The sequence below is a fragment of the Dendrobates tinctorius genome, unplaced genomic scaffold (genome assembly GCF_039654945.1).
Source record: "Dendrobates tinctorius isolate UK_male_01 unplaced genomic scaffold, ASM3965494v1 ptg000107l, whole genome shotgun sequence".
NCBI lineage: Eukaryota > Metazoa > Chordata > Amphibia > Anura > Dendrobatidae > Dendrobates > Dendrobates tinctorius.
Window position 1 is genome coordinate 32,608,488 of NW_027361775.1, and position 19,601 is coordinate 32,628,088.

Consider the following 19,601-nt stretch of genomic DNA (forward strand, 5'->3'; position numbering starts at 1 on the left):
TCTCAAAATGTTTTTTTTTTATTTTAAAGCTTTATCTGTGCTATTCTATATAGAGAGATATATAGATATGAAATAGATAGAGAGATAGATAGAAGATAGCTAAATAGAGAGATAGATGTGAGATAGATAGATATATAATAGATAGATAATAGATAGATGATATATAGATATGGGATAGATAGATAGATAGATAGATAGATAGATAGATAGATAGATAGATAGATAGATAAAGTAGATAGATAGATAGATAGATAGATAGATAGATAGATAGATAGATAGATAGATACGGGATAGATAAACGGAAAGATAGATAGATAGATAGATAGATACGGGATAGATAGATACGGGATAGATAGATAGATAGATAGATAGATAGATAGATAGATAGATTCACAAATGTTCATTGAATGTACTTATTATGCAATCAATTAATATCATCCTAGAGAACTGCTAAACGCATCCTTTGAAGCATTGTTTCCAGACCTTGGACCCAGACTAGATGACTGGACTTCACTTCTTCATCATATGATCAGTCCAGACTCTACAAATTTACTACAGGAAAAACAGGCTGGAATGGAGGTTGAGGCTGTGGAGATGCAGCTTTTCCTAGAGGTATCATAATTGTAATTTTCACCTTCTCTTCTTGTTGCTGACCCAGCTATGCATGAAAGATGTTTACAACAGTATAGATAAGTGCAAATTAAATAGTGAAAAATGTATGACTTTAACCCTTAGAGATTGAGCCAATTTTGATCTTAATGCCTGGGCCAATTTTTACAATTCTGACCACTGTCCCTTTATGAGGTAATAACTCTGGAACGCTTACATGGATCCCGGTGATTCTGACATTGTTTTCTAGTGACATATGGTACTTCATGATAGTGGTAAAATTTCTTCGATGTGACTTGGGTTTATTTATGAAGAAAATCGAAATTTGGCAAAAATTTTGAAAATTTAGCAATTTTTTTTCTTTTAATTTTTGTGCCCTTAAATCAGAAAGTTATGTCACACAAAATAGTTAATAAATAACATTTCCCACATGTCTACTTTACATTAGCACAATTTTGGAAATATTTTTTTTTTCCAAAACCGTCTTTTATAGCGACCACATTACATTTGAAGTGACTTTGAGGGGTCTATATGACAGAAAGTACAGAAAGGGACATCATTCTAAAAACTGCCCCCCTCAAGGTGCTCAAAACCACATTCAAGAAGTTTATTAACCCTTCAGGTGCTTCACGAGAACTGAAGCAATGTGGAAGGAAAAAATTGTCATTTAACTTTTTTTCACAAAAAATGAACTTTAGAACCAAACTTATTTATTTTCACAAGGGTAACATGAGAAAATGGACCACAGAATTTGCTTTGACCTTTCTCCTGAGTGCACCGATACCCCATATGTGAGGTGAAATCCACTGCTTGGGCGCATGGCAGGGCTCAGTAGGGAGGGAGCACCATTTGACTTTTTGAACGTAAAGTTGGCTGGAATCGATGGCAGGCACCATGTTGCATTTGGAGACCGCCTGATGTAACTAAACAGTGGAAACCCCCCCACAAGTGACCCCATTTTGGAAACCACACCCCCATGGTTTTTATCCAGGGGTATAATGAGCATTGTGCTTCACAGAATTTGATAACATTAGGTCACCATATTGAATATGTCATTATTAGTGTTGAGCGCAAGTGCTAACTACTCCAGTTTGCATTGGGTGCGCGGTTATGCACCAAGTATCACGCATACTCGAGTGACATGCTCGAGTCCCTGCCTCTCATATTTCGTGGCTGCTAGACACCCCCAAAAAAATGCAGATATCTGCAATACTCAGTGCATATCCGAGCACCCGATGCAAACTCGAGTAGCGAGCACTTGCACTCAGTACTAGCCTTCATATCGTCATCATTTTTTTACTTTTGAAAAAACCCCAATTCTAACTTCAACCCTAACACAACTCCTAACACAACCCTAACTCCAAAACATCTCTAACGCCAATTCTAACACAACCCTAACCCCAACACAATCCTAACCCCAACCCTAACACAACCCTGACCACAGCCATATTCCCAGCCCTAACCCCAACCCTAACCCTAACTCTAACTGCAAAGAATGGAAAAAATATAAATATATATTATTATTTTTATCTAACTAACATGGTGACAAAGGGGATTTGATTTACTATTTTTTTTATTTTGTTCACTCTAATAAGGTCTATCACAGTGATGAAAAGATGACGCGGAGGGCCAGGGACGGAGCAGGAGGGCTTAGGGATTGTGGAGGTACCATGGGGTGTCTGGGGACCCCATTTATCTCTTCTCTGATATGTTAGATCATATTAATTGTAAATCAGACTTGTTTTGTAATCGCAGTTATTCGATGAATAATGGCGATCACGTGACAGGGGACAGTAAAAACCGTCCATGATCATGTTCTTCAGGTTCTCAGCTTCCCCGGTAGCCAAGACCCCGGAGATTTTCCGATGCTGGGGTGCGCTATACCCTTATTTCTCTGTTCTATTAAAAAGCGGCGCTGAGGAATAAGGCCCCCTAACTGCTGCCGTTAAACAGCATTTCGGCGGTCGTTAAGGGGTTAATTAAAACACCATTTCATGTATTTTAGAAAATGAAGAATATTATTTCATATTTATCATATATTTTATCGTAAATATTGAGGATAAATCTATTTCAGTATTATGAGTATGGCAGTTTATAGATATGTGAAGGGAACCTATCAACTAATTAATTCTGCCCGAACCACGAGTAGCATGAAGCAGACACAAGCTGCATTATTGCCGTTGTGTTTACTTTGAAACACTCCTGTCTTCTCCTTAACTGACAGGTCTACCCTCATATAGACATATCGAGAGAGACCTGTCAGCCATGGGAAGGTGAGCAGCCAGGGTCTCCTTCTTTCTGCCCGTGCTCTGACACCATGAATCAGCAAATAATGCAAACATCAATTCTGACAATTTTATGTCTTTTTTTTTCTTTCAACGTTCAACCGTATGGTATAAATGTTATGTTTGATTAGCTTGGACAGTTAGGCGCTCAGTTATACCAAATGTGTTATTTCTTTGGTTATTTTTTAGATTATATTTACGGTCCAATGGGGTTTATGTAAATTTTTATATTTTTTTTTAGTTTTAAAAAATATATATATTTTTTAAACTTTTTATTGGTCTTCATAGGGAACTTGAACCTACAATCACTTGATGGCTTGAGCAATACACGGCAATACTGTAATACTGAAGTATATTGTAAATAGGTTATCTCCTCTGGCAGCTTTGTGCCATCAGTATTCCTCATTCATGTTGCAGGGAGGGTAGATGGTTGTTGGAAGGAACACTTTTCTCCAGTTCCAACCTTTTAAATTCTGCTGTCATGATTGGCCGTGGTACCTTAGAGGTTAAACGGCTGCGATCAGAGATAGCTAGTTGAATTGGATGCTGACTGTATTACACAGCCAGCCTCTTGTGGAAGATATTCTGTAAATACAGAGATCACCGTTTATGTATGGTGGATATGGCAGGTGAAACCCTGGTAGAATGGGCCCTAGGATACGTCCAACCCTGAATAGATATAACCTACATCCTGGGTCCTAAGAGGTCCCCTAGTGAACATGTAAAGCATATTCTAAAAGATGAAACAACTCTTAACAATTAAAGAGTCAGCATTGCAGAGCCCATACACACATGGCATTAGTTTAGGGTAGAAAACCTAATAATAGGTTCTCTTTAACTCAGATATTCACTATATCTATGCCACCAGGGAGTAGTCAGGCTTATATGCAACTAAAATAAATAATACTGCTATATCATGGGAAAAAATGTTACTGTTATACAGTAACTGAATAATACCTAAGGTGATTGAATAATACAGAAATCTAGTGACTGAACAAAATCATTTAGATTGGAACTGTAGTGACCTACAACTCATTGACCATGTAACAAATACAGCCACATTGCCTTCTTAAACCAGATCATTTGATAAATGTGCCTGCTAAGGACTGTTCCCCATTCACAACAACTATAACATTTCTAACGCAATGTAAGCCAACTAATAGGTAGTATAAACTTAGGCTCCAATTCTTTAAGACTGGTGTTTTGGTGAGTATAATCTAACGTGTTTTTCTTATCTTTCAGGTTACATCGGGGGCTTATCTACAACATTACAGAATGCTGTAGATAAGCCCCTGATGGCGGTGCTGGCAACTGATAGGGCTAAAATGGGATGACAGATTCCCTTTAAAATTAGATTTACCAAACAGTATGAACCCTTTGACAAATTTGGTGTCTTAACCACAATGTTCTGCTAGGTTTTTGACATCTGAGAGCAGCATTATGTTGGGGCAGAGACCCTAATTCCAGCAAAGTATCACTTACTTGGATGGGTGGTGTAGTTTTGATAAAATCATTGCTTTATCTGCCAGTTTTCTAAATGATGAGCTCTGTATATCCCACCCACACCACTGATTGGCAGCTTTTTGTGTACTCTGAGTATAGGCAGAAACCTAAGCAATCATGATTGGGAGAGGTTATACAGCGCTTATGAATATGGAGAACTAAATGGCAGCTGATTTACTAGACCTCTAATGATCTGGTGATAAAACAGTGATTTTATCAAAACTACGGCAATCAGCCCAATAAGTGACACATCTCTGGAATCAGGGCCAATTTTTTTTATATCATGCTGCTATCTTATTAGGTGGCAAAAACCTGATGACAGATTCCCTTTGGGTTTATGTAGTATAACTTTGCACAGTCTAATAATTAGATAGTTTTGAAAAATATGATCCATTCTCTGCAACAGTGTCTCCATATACAGGTCCTATCAGAGTGCCCCTGTTTATAATGTGTGCCAGAAAATGTCCCGCCTACACAGTCTAATCTCAAAAGCATGATGGAAAAGTAATTAGCAATGTTGTTTTGTAGCACTGGGTCCTGGGTTCATATTCCACCAAGAACAACGTCTGCAAGGAGTTTGTATGTTCTCCCCATGTTTGTGTGGGTTTCCTTCTTGTTTTCCGGTTTCCTCTCACACTCAAAAGACATAGGCTAAGTTCACATGTAGCGGAATTCCCGCGGAAGTTACTGCGAGAATTCTGGAATTTAAAATGCGATTTTCCCGCGGAAAAACTAGCAATTTGCAAGCGTAATTAGCTTGCAAAATGCTAGCGTTTTCCAAGCGATTTGTAGCATCGCTTGGAGAACTGATTGACAGGTTGGTCACACTCATCAAACATAGTGTTTGACAAGTGTGACCAACTTTTTACTATTGAAGTCGCCTATGCAGCATCAATAGTAAAAAGATCTAATGTTAAAAATAATTTAAAAAATAAAAAATCGGGTTATATTCACCTTCCGATGTCCCGCGCAGCGTCCCCAGGCCTCTGCGATGCTCCGACAGGTCCCATTCCCAGTGATGCATTGCGGCAATGAGCTTTGATAACATCGTGGTCTTGCAAGATCACTACAGTATCGCGAGACAGCGACGTCAGCAAAGGTCATCGCAATGCATTACTGGGAACAGGAGCTGCCGCGTGTATCGCTGAAGCCTGGAGACGCTGCGCAGGACGCCGGAAGGTGAATATAACCCGATATTTTTATTTTAATTCTATTTTTTACAGGGATATGGTACCCACAGCCTGGCGGACAGTGGGTGCCATCCGCAAATGTTGTGCTTTCTTTTCACATGGTGTGCACAGCCACATGCGGAAAGTAAGTAGAACAATGCATTCCTTTATGGGCGGAATCGCCGCGATTTCGCAAATTAATGAGCATGCTGCGGATTTTTCCGCAATGCGATTCCGCCGCGGGAAAATCCGCAGCATTGCGGAATACCATAGGAATGCATGGGATGCTGTTTTTTGCATTTTCGTGGCAAAATTGCGCGGTAAAAACCTCAGCGAAATGCGAAAAAACCTGAACGTGTGAACGCCACCATACTGATAGGGAATCTAAATTATAAGACCCAATTAGGACAGTAATGATAATGTCTATAAAGTGCTGTGGAATTAATAGTGCTATATAAGAGAGTAAAATAAATAAATATACAAGGAAACCCATAATGTGCTCTTCCTACTCTCCTTCTCCAGCCCTGCACTACCTATGAGGACTAACCAGTCAGCGGCCTCCCAAATGTTCCTCCTTCCTTTGAATGAGAGTTTGGCAATATCAGTCTTCAATCCAATCTTTATTCTTGAGACGTAGAGTTAGGTGAAATTACTACTAATAATAATCGTTGAGATTTCAATCCCTTAGTATTATGTTATTTACCTAATTAGACTGTCCTCATTGCTATAAGCTCTGTTAATACTTTGTTCATGTAAGTTGAGAAAAGAAAGTATATTCAGTTGCAATTAGAACCCACTCCTACATTAGCTTCAGTGCGTTGATCATTAGTGAGATATAAAGCATATACTTAATGAATGGAGGCAGCTCCTTCACTTCCACTGACCATGAAAAAAGTAGCTTTAAAAGTTAATTCTGGGGTCAAAGCTTCTCAACTTCAATGTACAGTTCTCAGCACTTTGTACCACTTTATTCCTCCCCAGAGTGCTTCACAGAGCACAAATCACTTCCCAGTACTAGTCTTTCATAAAATAGCACATAAACTCTAATCTACGCTGATATGTTCTTGACATTCTAGGAGAATGATGATGCAGTGGAAGAACTCAAAGAAAAAGGACGACGGGTCATTTACAACCTAAAGTCACAGCTCAGAAGTAACAGGATCCTCACTGATGAACCTTTACTTCCAGACCAAGGTATGGGCAGAAATGCGCTTTACAGTTATGTTTATTGCATTACAGCATAATTACTTCCACAATGCAAAAGTAATCTCTTATTAGGCAGAGTTCTCATCATACTCTCTTCATGACTCCACCTATGGCTTCCACCTAAATCCCATTTTACCCTTTAGCTGGGCACAGTAGTGAATGGACTCAAAATTGACCTCCTATCCCTTTTCATAGTAAGCTACTAACTGCACAATTATTTGACAATATGGCTTTTTGATCATTAATTTTTATTATTGGACAACTATAGTATTGTTGGTTAATCCCAAAGGTTAATAAACCTGAAACCTGAATATTTAAAAAAATTAAAATCGAGGTGTTGTGATTTTAGACTATTATTAGTGTGCAAAATTATTACGCAACTTAATGAAAAATGTAAAATTTCCCACCTCAGTTATTTATTTTCAGAATAATAACCAAAAACTCAACGTACAAAAATACTTTTCTGACATTTAAAACTTAAATATCAGTAACCAATATATCCCCCCTTCTCTTCAGTAACGGTAATAAGCCTTCCATCCATGAAGTCTGCCAGTTCGTTAATCTGTTGACGATCAACTTTTTAGCCGCACCAACTACAGCCTCCCAGACACTGTGGTCCTGAGTATGCATATCGCATGCTTGTGGTCACATGACCGCCGACACCGGATAATCCTCACATCGTGCAGTATGCACAATGTGAGGATTCACAAGTCTTCAAGTTTATACAGCGTGGAGTTGGAAAATATGAGTACAAATTATGATAGTCACTTGCCTAGTAATTGTGCACACACTGTACAATATTTTGGCTGGCAAAAAAATGGATATCACGAAAAAGGAGGTTAACTGGGAGCTGAAAATTTTACATTGGCCCTGTCGTAAGCATGGAGCCGAAAAAATAAGATTCAGTCGGAAGCCTGAGATGACGTCATGGAAGAGGACATAGAAGTGATGTGATTCCTGGCCTTTGTGGTCTCATTCCATTACTACATTAAGATATGTGAACTTATATCCGTTTAACAGAATTGATACCTGTTCATTCTCAACTACAGAAGAGAGACGTCACAAGTGTAAATGGAGGCACCAAAGCAAATGCCCAAGGTACCGGCTGCATTGAATGAATGTTATGTGGCATTTTCTATACTGCCTTTTAATATACGCTCCATATACTAACACTAATATTGTGGAAAGTAGTAGTACAGTGGAGAGAACCGATCACAATAAAATCTCTCCCTTAGGCTGGCCCTATAGGGCATATAGCGGTCAACTGCAAGCTCAATTGGCCGACTGCTGCTGTATCTCTTTTGCCGCACCATACACAAGACACATTTAGCCATGTGTTCTCAGTAGAGTTGAGCGAAACGCCAAAGTCGCGTTTCAAATTATGCTTCCAGCACCCTTTTTCAGCCAATGATGGAGGACGCACACTGTGGGCAATGCGATGACATGGGCAGCGGTCACCACCATTTTTGAGAAGGGCATGCAAGTGATTGGCGGGCTTTGTGTGGTGTCACAGGGGCTATAAAAGGGCGTGCACGCCGACCGCCATCTTACTTCTGCCGATCTTAGCAGGGAGAGGTTTCTGCTGCTGATTCTGAATAAGGGAGAGCGTTAGGCAGGGAAGAAGAACACAAAAACTGCTTCTGCTGTTAGCGATTTTCACTGTACAACACAACAGATTGTGTGCAGTGACAGAGGAGGATATATTTTAGTGCATAAGCTCTGTTGGTTATTAGGCTGCCTTATAAGGCTCCCTGATAGCTGCATTGCTGTTTGCACGCTTCTGTGCAAACTGCTTTTTTAAAAGCAAAAATACTTTTCTTCCTCTTTTCTGCACAGTTACCAAGCGTTCATTTTTCCACACTTTTGTGTGCAGCAGTCCTGCTTATTAGGCTGCCTGCTGCCATACTTGGACTGAGAGCATCATTGTCAGCCTCCTAAAATCTCTATGGAGATTCAAATTCTCCCCAATACTATATACACCTTGTACTTTGTCATACACCAGCCAATTTCAGCCTGTTCAATTGAGGTGTAATCTATAGTGGGCCTGAGATAATTGTTCAGCCTCCTAATATCTCTAGGGAGATTCAAATTCTCCCCAATACTATATACACCTTGTACCTTGTCATACACCATCCAATTTCAGCCTGTTACATTGAGGTGTAATCTATAGTGGGCCTGAGATAATTGTTCAGCCTCCTAAAATCTCTAGGGAGATTCAAATTCTCCCCAATACTATATACAGTTGTGGCCAAAAGTATTGACACCCCTGCAATTTTGTCAGATAATACTCAGTTTCTTCCTGAAAATGATTGCAAACACAAATTCTTTGGAATTATTATCTTCATTTAATTTGTCTTAAATGAAAAAACACAAAAGAGAATGAAGCAAAAAGCAAAACATTGATCATTTCACACAAAACTCCAAAAATGGTCCAGACAAAAGTATTAATACAAAAATGGTGGGGGGAACAAGAGGCGCAATAGTGCCCTATCACTAGTGACACTAGAAGTATGAGCGGTATAATACAGTTCCACTCACCTATTCCAGTTGTGTAACCCACAACTGGCTTGAGAGCATATCACAGAATCAGCTGCTGCAGGACCTCCACCAACCACTCGCACGTGGAAAAACCTTCAGAAAGTTGTGGGAAGCAGGGTGTGTTGCAGTCCGCGCTGCCGAGATTCACAAATCACCTGGGATGCAAGATGTTGTAGCAGTGTACTCCTTTATTTCCTCCTACGCGTTTCGGCGCCCTTCCTGGCACCTTCCTCAGGGATTATCCCTGAGGAAGGTGCCAGGAAGGGCGCCGAAACGCGTAGGAGGAAATAAAGGAGTACACTGCTACAACATCTTGCATCCCAGGTGATTTGTGAATCTCGGCAGCGCGGACTGCAACACACCCTGCTTCCCACAACTTTCTGCAGACAATAGTATTGGCACCCTCAGCCTAATACTTGGTTGCACAACCTTTAGCCAAAATAACTGCGACCAACCGCTTCCGGTAACCATCAATGAGTTTCTTACAATGCTCTGCTGGAATTTTAGACCATTCTTCTTTGGCAAACTGCGCCAGGTCCCTGATATTAGTAGGGTGCCTTTTCCTAACTGCCATTTTTAGATCTCTCCGCAGGTGTTCTATGGGATTCAGGTCTGGACTCATTGCTGGCCACCTTTGAAGTCGCCAGTGCTTTCTCTCAAACCATTTTCTAGTGCTTTTTGACGTGTGTTTTGGGTCATTGTCCTGCTGGAAGACCCATGACCTCTGAGGGACCCAGCTTTCGCACACTGGGCCCTACATTATGCTGCAAAATTTGTTGGTAGTCTTCAGACTTCATAATGCCATGCACACGGTCAAGCAGTCCAGTGCCAGAGGCAGCAAAGCAACCCCAAAACATTAGGGAACCTCCAACATGTGTGACTGTAGGGACGTTTTTTTTTCTTTGAATGCCTCTTTTTTTCTCCTGTAAACTCTATGTCGATGCCTTTGCCCAAAAAGCTCTACTTTTGTCTCATCTGACCAGAGAACATTCTTCCAAAACGTTTTAGGCTTTTTCAGATAAGTTTTGGCAAACTCCAGCCTGGCTTTTTTATGTCTCAGGGTAAGAAGTGGGGTCTTCCTGGGTCTCCTACCATACAGTCCCTTTTCATTCAGACGCCGACGGATAGTATGGGTTGACACTGTTGTACCCTCGGACTGCAGGGCAGCTTGAACTTGTTTGGATGTTAGTCGAGGTTCCTTATCCAACATCCGCACAATCTTGCGTTGAAATCTCTTGTCAATTTTTCTTTTCCGTCCACACTTAGGGAGGTTAGCCACAGTGCCATGGGCTTTAAACTTCTTGACGACACTGCGCATGGTAGACACAGGAACATTCAGGTCTTTGGAGATGGACTTGTAGCCTTGAGATTGCTCATGCTTCCTCACAATTTGGTTTCTCAAGTCCTCAGACAGTTCTTTGGTCTTCTTTTGTCCATGCTCAATGTGGTACACACAAGGACACAGAACAGAGGTTGAGTCAACTTTAATCCATGTCAACTGGCTGCAAGTGTGATTTAGTTATTGCCAACACCTGTTAGGTGCCACAGGTAAGTTACAGGTGCTGTTAATTACACAAATTAGAGAAGCATCACATGATTTTTCGAACAGTGCCAATACTTTTGTACACCCTCTTTTTTATGTTTGGTGTGAAATTATATCCAATTTGGCTTTAGGACAATTCTTTTTGTGTTTTTTCATTTAAGACCAATTAAATGAAGATAATAATACCAAATAATTTGTGTTTGCAATCATTTTCAGGAAGAAACTGAGTATTATCTGAAAAAATTGCAGGGGTGTCAATACTTTTGGCCACAACTGTACACCTTGTACCTTGTCATACACCAGCCAATTTCAGCCTGTTACATTGAGGTGTAATTGGGTCGCCCTCCCAGGGCTGTGGGGTACTCGGCACCGGGCCGGTCTCTCAGAGGGGAATGTCACAGCAGCGGTGACCCGGTCCGTGGCCCTGGGCGCCCATGTAAAAGGGGTAGAGTGGTGGAATAAAGTTTACGAGTGATTCGTGACGCCACCTGTGGTATTCGGCAATGAAGATGCTAAGCCGACGCTGCAGACAGATCCTCTGGGACAGATGGTGTGGTGCAGCAATGATGGTGTAGCCCTCCACAGGCAGGGCTGTAGTCCCAGGGCAGTGTAGATCGGTGTTGGGGAAGAGGGTTCAGTGTCTGGCACAGAGATGTAGCAGTGCTGGAGAAGTTGCAGAAAGAAGGCAAGGACACAGCGGAATGTAGTTTCTTTACCTTTACTTTGTAAGTGCAGTCCAGGGTCCAGATTACAGATGGCACAGGAGCTGATTAGCCTGGAAGCAACTCAGGGATCTCTCTATGCAGATAGGTTGTGTAGTCTCCTTCCTAGCGCTTACTTGAGGTACATCCAGTACTGTGTTACACTGAAGTTCCTCCTTCTTGTTCCCTCTCAGATCTACCTCGTATGGCAGACAGCTGTAGCTTTCTATCTCTTCTCTTGGCTCACCCATTGCTGTTGTGCCTCCGAGTCTTAGGTGGGAATAGAGCATTTACAGCTTCCTATTCCTCTGGTTTCTGTTGCAGGACCATTAGTATCCATACAACCGTGGAGACCAGGCTCCAGATCATGCACTCCAGCTGGGAACGAGCTCTCAACTCCGCTCAGTCCCCCAGCTTCTCTCTCCACGTCTACACACTTCGGCCTCCTCACACTAACCTGACTAATTTCCCTTCCTGGCCCTCAGAGAGCACTCCTCCCCCAATTCTGGTTCAGAGCTCCCTCTGTTGGCCCGGAGTGGGACCTGTGTTGCATGTTATGGTTAACTGCTAGAGAGACCCTTCATTGCTTCCAAGCCTGACATCACCCTCCCTGGAGGAAGGCAATGCCACTGTGGCGACCATGCTCCTGGGGGCACCACATTCCCCCCTAGTGCAATTCAGTACTCCTGGGCTGATAAAAAAAAATATGAACACATAAACAAATAAACAATTATACATGTACAAGATTTAGAGAAAAAAATGAAAAATACAAAAACCAAAAGCTCCAAAAATAGTCCTGTGACGATTAGTCCATGCGTCAATGTCCATGGTCCATTCCTGGGCAAATGGTGAACTAATTACAAAAGAAGTTTTTTGACCACAACTAGTCCTGTGGCCCAATTGTCCATCAAAATAAACTGGAAAATTCAAAAAGGGGATTTCTTACAGAGTCTCTGTAAGCACAAAACTTAAACGTTACATATATACATACAATTTAACATTTACATCAACGGATTTATACACGATATCTGAGGGGTGGAATACCTTGGCTACTACGGACAGACCTATGTAGCTCTGGTGTGGGTAAACTGGGTAAACTGGGTAGTAGCCGTCTACGAACTCTTAGACTCACCATGGGCATGACCGATTCACCACTGGCAAGGCGAGGATTCTCTGGCTCCACTGCTGGTGTGGCATCTGCTACCTGAACTTCCTGATTTTCAGAGTTCTCTTGAGTCACTTCTTCTTGTACTACCAGTTGGGAGAAGGTCAAAACTGGCACCACTATGGCATTATTCGCTCTAGTCCAATTTGCAGGGAATTCTCCAAGTACAGTGCTGACCTTTTCTTCTTCCTCTATGGGTTGGGTGTTGTTTTGCTCTTCCATTCTTTTTTTTAACTGGTCAGGGCACAATTTCAAATGATCCCTTGATACTGCTGCTGAGGTTTCTCCCCCATCCCTACTGATAAGGCACACCTTGGTGTTGTCGAAGTTTGATGGTAAGAAGGTGTAGGGTTCAGCTTCCCATTGGTCATCCAATTTATGCATCCTCCTCTTCCTTTTTAGGTCTTGTTCTCCTGGTGACAAGGGAACTGCAGGTGCATGGTGATTGTAGTGCCTTTCTTGCTTTTGTCTTGCCTGAGCTAGACTCTTTTCTACACACTCTTGTACTCTTCGATACTGTTGCTGCAGTTCTGTATCCCAGTCAGCATCTGGTGATGTTACCTCAGGTGTAAGGACTCCCATATCCAAATCAATAGGCAGCTTACCAGGCCTCGCTCTCATTAGGTAGGCTGGAGTGCAGTTGGTGGAATTCACAGGAATGTGATTGTAGAGGCCTACCAGATCTGGCAACTTCTCTGGCCACAGATTCCTCTCTTCCAAAGGCAAGGTCTTCAGTAGGTCGATCACCACCTAATTTCTCTTTTTACACATGCCATTGGTCTGTGGATGGTACGGTGTTGTCCTGATCTTCTTGCAACCATACAAGTTACAGAATTCCTGGAACACTTCCGCCTCAAAGGCTGGACCTTGATCTGTAAGCACTCGCTCGGGATATCCGTGTGGTCGACAAAAGTGCTGTTGGAAGGCTCTGGCTGCTGTCCTGGCTGTTTGATCCTTGACAGGCACAACTACCAAGAATCTTGAGTAGTGGTCAACGATGGTAAGAGCATAAATGTAGCCTGAACGGCTTGGGACCAGCTTCACATGGTCCAGGGCGACCAACTCGAGTGGCTGTTTAGTTACTATTGGCTGCAAAGGAGCTTGCTGGCTGTTTCGGTCCTTTCTGCGCAGGTTACATTGTCCACACTCCCGGCACCAATTTTCAATGGCTTTCCTCATACCAGCACAGTAGAATCTCTCTCGAAGCAAGACCTCCAACTTCTTCCATCCGAAGTGTCCAGCTCCATTGTGGTATGCTTCCAAGACAATTGATGCTTCCCTCTTTGGGACTACCACTTGCCAAACCAACTCATGAGTGCGGGCATTGATACTCCTCCGACACAACTTTCCTTCATAGATGAACAGCCGGCCTCTTTCCTTCCACGACTGCTGGGTTTCTTCAGGAGCATCCGACTCTGGGCGTGAGTCAGCTTGTCACAGTAGCTCCTTCACCAGGCAGACTGCGGGGTCGCTATCCTGGGTTTCTGCCCAGTCATGATGAGGCAATGGAATTAGGGTGGCTTCTTTCATGACAGACCGTCTGTTTCTCACTCCTTGGGCAAGTTGGGCCGCAATTGGCCGGTGGAAGGCAGGTAAGTCTATTTCTTCAAGTGCCTCAGGGTCTTCTTCTGCATCTGGCAGATTGGACATTCTGGACAGCTCATCAGCATTGGCATTCTTGTGCCCTGCTCTGTACTTGATGGTGAATTCATAGTTAGACAGTCGAGCTATCCATCGCTGCTCCAGTGCACCTAGCTTGGCAGTTTCCAAGTGAGTCAACAGGTTGTTGTCCGTGAAGATGGTAAACTTGGCTGAAGTTAGGTAATGCTTGAATCATTCAGTCACAGCCCAGACTATGGCGAGAAACTCCAGCTTGAAGGAACTGTAGTTGTCAGGGTTCCTTTCAGTGGGACGAAGCTTCCTGCTGGCGTAGGAGATCACTCTTTCCTTGCCATTCTGTACCTGTGACCGTACTGCTCCAAGTCCCACGTTGCTGGCATCAGTATACAACAAAAAGGGTTGGTCATAATCTGGGCAGGCCAGAACTTCATCTCCTGTGAGAGCCATCTTCAGTTGAGAGAAGGACCTCTCCAGTTCCTCATTCCATTCGAATGTAGGACTCTGCTTTCTGGTTTTCTTGGGCTGACCCAACAGAAGATTTTGCATAGGAGTGGCTATCTCAGTGAAGCCTTTGATGAATCTTTGGTAGTAGCCTACCAGCCCGAGGAATTGACGTACTTCATGGAGCTTGCTGGGCTTCTGCCAGTCCCGGATGACTGTGACTTTGTCAGGATCCGGTGCTACTCCTTCTGCACTCACTACATGACCGAGGTGCTGAACCTTGGGCTTCAGGAGGTGGCATTTGGAAGGCTTCACCTTCAGGCCAAAGTTGGACAAGGCTTCAAACACCTCAGCCAGGTGCTTCATATGGTCTTCATAAGTCTTGGAAAAAACAATGACATCATCAAGGTACAGCAGGACTGTCTCGAAGTTCTTGTGCCCAAGACAGCATTCCATTAGCCGTTGGAATGTCCCTGGATCAGTTCAGAGCCCGAATGGCATGTAGTTTAACTCACAGAGACCCATTGGGGTGGTAAACGCTGTTTTCTCCTTGTCTGCCTCTGCCACGGGAACCTGCCAATACCCACTAGTGAGATCCAAGGTGGAAAAATAGTTAGCAGTTTTAAGTGCAGCTAATGATTCCTTCATTCTGGGTAATGGGTAGGCATCTTTATGTGTAATGCTGTTAATTTTTCTGTAATCAACACACATTCTCATGGTACCATCCTTCTTTTTCACAAAGACTATTGGGGCTGCCCACGGGCTACAACTGTCTCTGATCACCCCAGCCTCCTTCATTTCCCGCAGCATACTGTACCTTTGGCACACTGGTATTGTGTTGGGGGTATAGGCCGGTACCTTTCTTTTATGAGTGGATGGTCTCCAGTGGGGATATGGTGTTGAACCCCTTTTTCCTTCCCAAAATCTAGAGGGTGTTTACTGAATACCCGCTCATACTCCTGAGTCACTCGGTAAACCCCATTCTTTTGGTATGAAGGGGTGGAGTCAGTTCCCACCTGCAGTTGCTGGAACCATTCCTCCAGCTGCTTTATAGAGCCATTGTCCTCCACCTGGTCGGATGAGACCAAGGGCTCTGCTGCCTGCATTGCATTGTTACTGACAGTAAACAGCTTAGCAACTGTGGCATACCGAGGTATTGTGGCCTCCTCCTCCCCACAATTCAAGAGGCGTACAGGTACCCTCCCTTTACGGACATCAACTACCCCTCTGGTTGTCAGGACAGTGGGCCTGCTATCAGAGTACACTGGTTCTACCATTGCCTAGTAATCTTTTCCTCTGAGGCCTATGGCTGCCCGACACCAAATCAACATTTCACATCTGGGGGGTATTGCAATTGGGAAAAAATCACTCACTGACACTGCCAGTTTCTCTGCCGGAGAGTTCTACCTGCTGACTTTGCATCAGGGCTCTGATCTCCTTTTGCAGGACTTGTTGTTCACTGGAACCAGCAGTCTCAGCCACCTGTTGCAACAAGACAATAACCTCGGAAAGACAATTTTCAATCACATTGGTACCAAGAGTCATCATTGGGTTACATTCTCGTCGATCAATATCCACAACTATCAGACAAATAAAAAAGTGGAAAGGAATGTGTTTGTTGGATAATGTTACCCCATTTGTGGGCAGCATTTAATAATTAATTACAATTATGATTTTAAAAAAATCTTGATAACCGTGATAACTATATAGAAAGCTCATAATTCATCAAATTTGACAGCAAGGATAGTGCTACGTGCAGATAAAACAGCTACCACAATGAAACCTGACCAACTCCATTATAAGTCATAGGGCCTGTTGGGTACAGTATTATATGTCGTACAATGGATCCAGTACTGCATCATGATCTCCATAATAAACGGAAAGCACAGAAGGGACATAACGAGAGCCTAAAATAGACGGGGATCCACTGTTGTTCTGGTCTGAACAGTGGGGACTGGCAGATTAGAAGTCCAACATTGAAGAGGGTAGCTAGAAATGTTTGAGATGTTTATGAGATACAATTAAAAAGTATATTGTGGTACCGTCTTAGCCAGAAAAATAGATTTATGAAATAGTTTTTCACCCATGGGTTTTATTCCTCTCTTTAATTTCCCCAAATAGTTATGAATAAAGACACTATTGTCTTGCTACATGAATAAAGGCAATAGCGTCTTGCTCCATATTTGGTCTACAGACAGATGATGGAATAGACAGTTGTGAATGTGAGTTGACAGGATTTTTCTGGCAGGACTATTTTTAGTCTTCAGTTCCCTCTGAGCAGTGTATAGAAGGATAGAAGGGCTGGTATTATCTGTTTTCTTTACTTCATCCCTAAATGCTGTACTATGCACAGGTTGTCAACATTTGTCAGAAGCCATTAATGAAGTTCAGTCTATTAAAGAGAAGTACAAATGGATCCTACAGATTCCCGAGAGAGACTTGTCAATGAAATTTCAAGAGGTGAGAACTGTAGTAAATCATAAAGCAATCCAACAAGTTGCTAGAGATTATATTCCTCACAGGAAGTATTAGCTGGAGACTTGAGGACATCAGGTTTTATCTCTTTTTGAGTACCTAGTCAATGCCTGCTGGATGGTTTTTTTCCAATAGTTTTTATTGAACTTACAACATTTTTCACAGGATGGGAAGAGGAAGGGAAGGGGAAACATGGGGAATCAGGGAAAATGAAGGGAAGAGAGGGATTTGGAGGCACAAGGAAATAACAAAAACGATTACAATCCTCTGATAAATTAGTATTGTAACTACCAAGAAGAGAAGTTGTGTACATATAAACAACAATGGCACATATGTGACATAAACAAATACATTCTTCAAATTGATAAGTAATATTTAATACAGGAAAAATGAACAAAAGTAAAATAATCAAGTACATTCCAGAGTGAAAACTTCAGGTAAAACCCCCAGAACCTGGAGAATTAGGTGATCTACCGTTTGAAGGGGCCTTAATTGAGGACAAGACCTGTACTTGACAGTCTCACATATACATATGAGGCTGTTGGATTCACATCGGTAGACCCGTGGCTGGTCCGTGTGAATGCAGCCATATGCATACACCCCAAATCAAGAAGTTTCAGCAAAATTAGAGAGGTTTATATATTGCAATGCCAATTATTAATGTACAGCACCAGGGAATCAATGGTATTATATAAATAAATAATAATAATTAATGTCTCCTTTCTCACAGATTCTGGTTGACCTGGGTTCGAAGAATGGGAAAGGTTTGTACAGAGCTCGTGTTCACGTGTGTGTAGCTGGGAAGTCGTCATCATTCATCAGTCTTGTTGGTCTGGACAATAGTTCTCTCTATCGAAGCATGCCGGGACTCATTGCACTTTCAATGGACAGATTAAAAATTTAAGAAGCTGGCAATATCATAAAATTGCAGGAATGGAAGTGATCGCACATGATCAATACATGTTGTGCCGAAAAAACTTTGGTCTTATTCTCAAGGATCTTAAAGGGAAGACTTGTGTGTCCTCCCATCGTCCCATGCTTAAATGGTATCAGCATAAGAGGCTACTAAATGCATGAAGTACCCAAATGCCAACGATTAACAGAATGACTAGGAATTGCACTTAAAAGAACTTGGGGGTTTCTTATTTAATGTACGAAACATTATCAGGTTATTACAACACTTTCAGCTATATGCTCAAATGAAGATTATAAAGATTCCGACAGGATCCATTATATACATTGCTGCATGATAACAGAGAAGACCACACCAAATTTATATTGTGTAATGTATGAAATGCTTTTCATTGACCAGTTTAGGTTTTCATCTTGTAGCAGTGTGGAAGTGATTTTTACATTTCCATGTGTGAAATGTAAGTGGATAGTACACTCCTTGGTTGCTATTTCCAGCACTTACCATGAATTGTCTGCACAAGCTCCGAAAAGAAGGTGCTTTTTATATAAACCGAAATGACAGACAGACTGCTTAAAATTGTCAAGATGTCAATTTGTTTTTGTATCTCTGTGTTTTTTCTAAAGTAAAAGAATAATGCTTTTTTCAAAGCCCACAATATCTGCATAAATCATGTTTGTCTGTAACACTAGAAATTATTCATAATGGAAAGACAACTCCAATGATGTGCGTTCCGTTTCTCACTTTTTCCTTCAATCATAAGTAAGGGCTCATTCAAGCGTAAGTTTTGCACATACGAGTTCACAGATAGGATACCTCAAAGAGAGACAAATTACGTGGAGCGCATATTGCGCAAATTTTGGTCACACCCCTAGCCACACCCAAATCCACGTCCATTTGCCATTTTTTTCTCCCCTGTCAGGAAGAGATGTTAGAGTTGTGGTGGCAGTGAGGAACATTCAGAAGACACCCAAGACTGCCGGACGTAGACCCAAATCCGGGACTGTTCGCTGTATCCGGAATGGTTGGGACTAGAGGACTGATTAACGGGACTCCAGTCTAAAGTCAGAGGTACCTGGTGGCAGAATGGCACTTTGTGAATCTCTCACCTTCTGGTGTCCCCGGTGTACCTTTTGATGACCCAGAGATGGCGTGACATCATCTGTGCGTCCTGCTTATCTCTAGTCGGGACCTATGGATTTATTTTCTGTTCCTTTATTCACAGTTGTAGCAGCCAGAACTTTCTCATCTTTTTGTAAGCTTCACTATACAATTTCTGTCTTTTTTGTGTCTATACGGCCGTGCTCACACATAGCGTTAATACTGTGTTTTTTGTTTTCTGCAGGTGTCTGCACCAAACTATACAATAATAATCTTCTCTAATTGTATTTTTGCTGCATTTTTTAGGCCTTTTCCACTTATTTGTTGCATTTTTG

The 19,601-nt window shown here is 42.1% G+C and overlaps 1 protein-coding gene across 2 annotated transcripts in view; it reads left to right on the plus strand.

The window, feature by feature from the left end:
* The window catches only part of PRSS56 (serine protease 56), a 77,042-nt gene extending 58,227 nt beyond the window's left edge, over nt 1–18,815 (plus strand). For both annotated transcript variants that reach the window (XM_073589336.1, XM_073589337.1), the window contains 5 exons: nt 444–612; nt 6,643–6,760; nt 7,793–7,870; nt 17,134–17,240; nt 17,986–18,815. In XM_073589336.1, the coding sequence (XP_073445437.1) occupies nt 444–612; nt 6,643–6,760; nt 7,793–7,870; nt 17,134–17,240; nt 17,986–18,159 (646 nt within the window). In that variant the 3' untranslated portion in view covers nt 18,160–18,815. The remainder of the gene's footprint in view (nt 1–443; nt 613–6,642; nt 6,761–7,792; nt 7,871–17,133; nt 17,241–17,985) is intronic.
* Nucleotides 18,816–19,601: the final 786 nt, after the last annotated feature.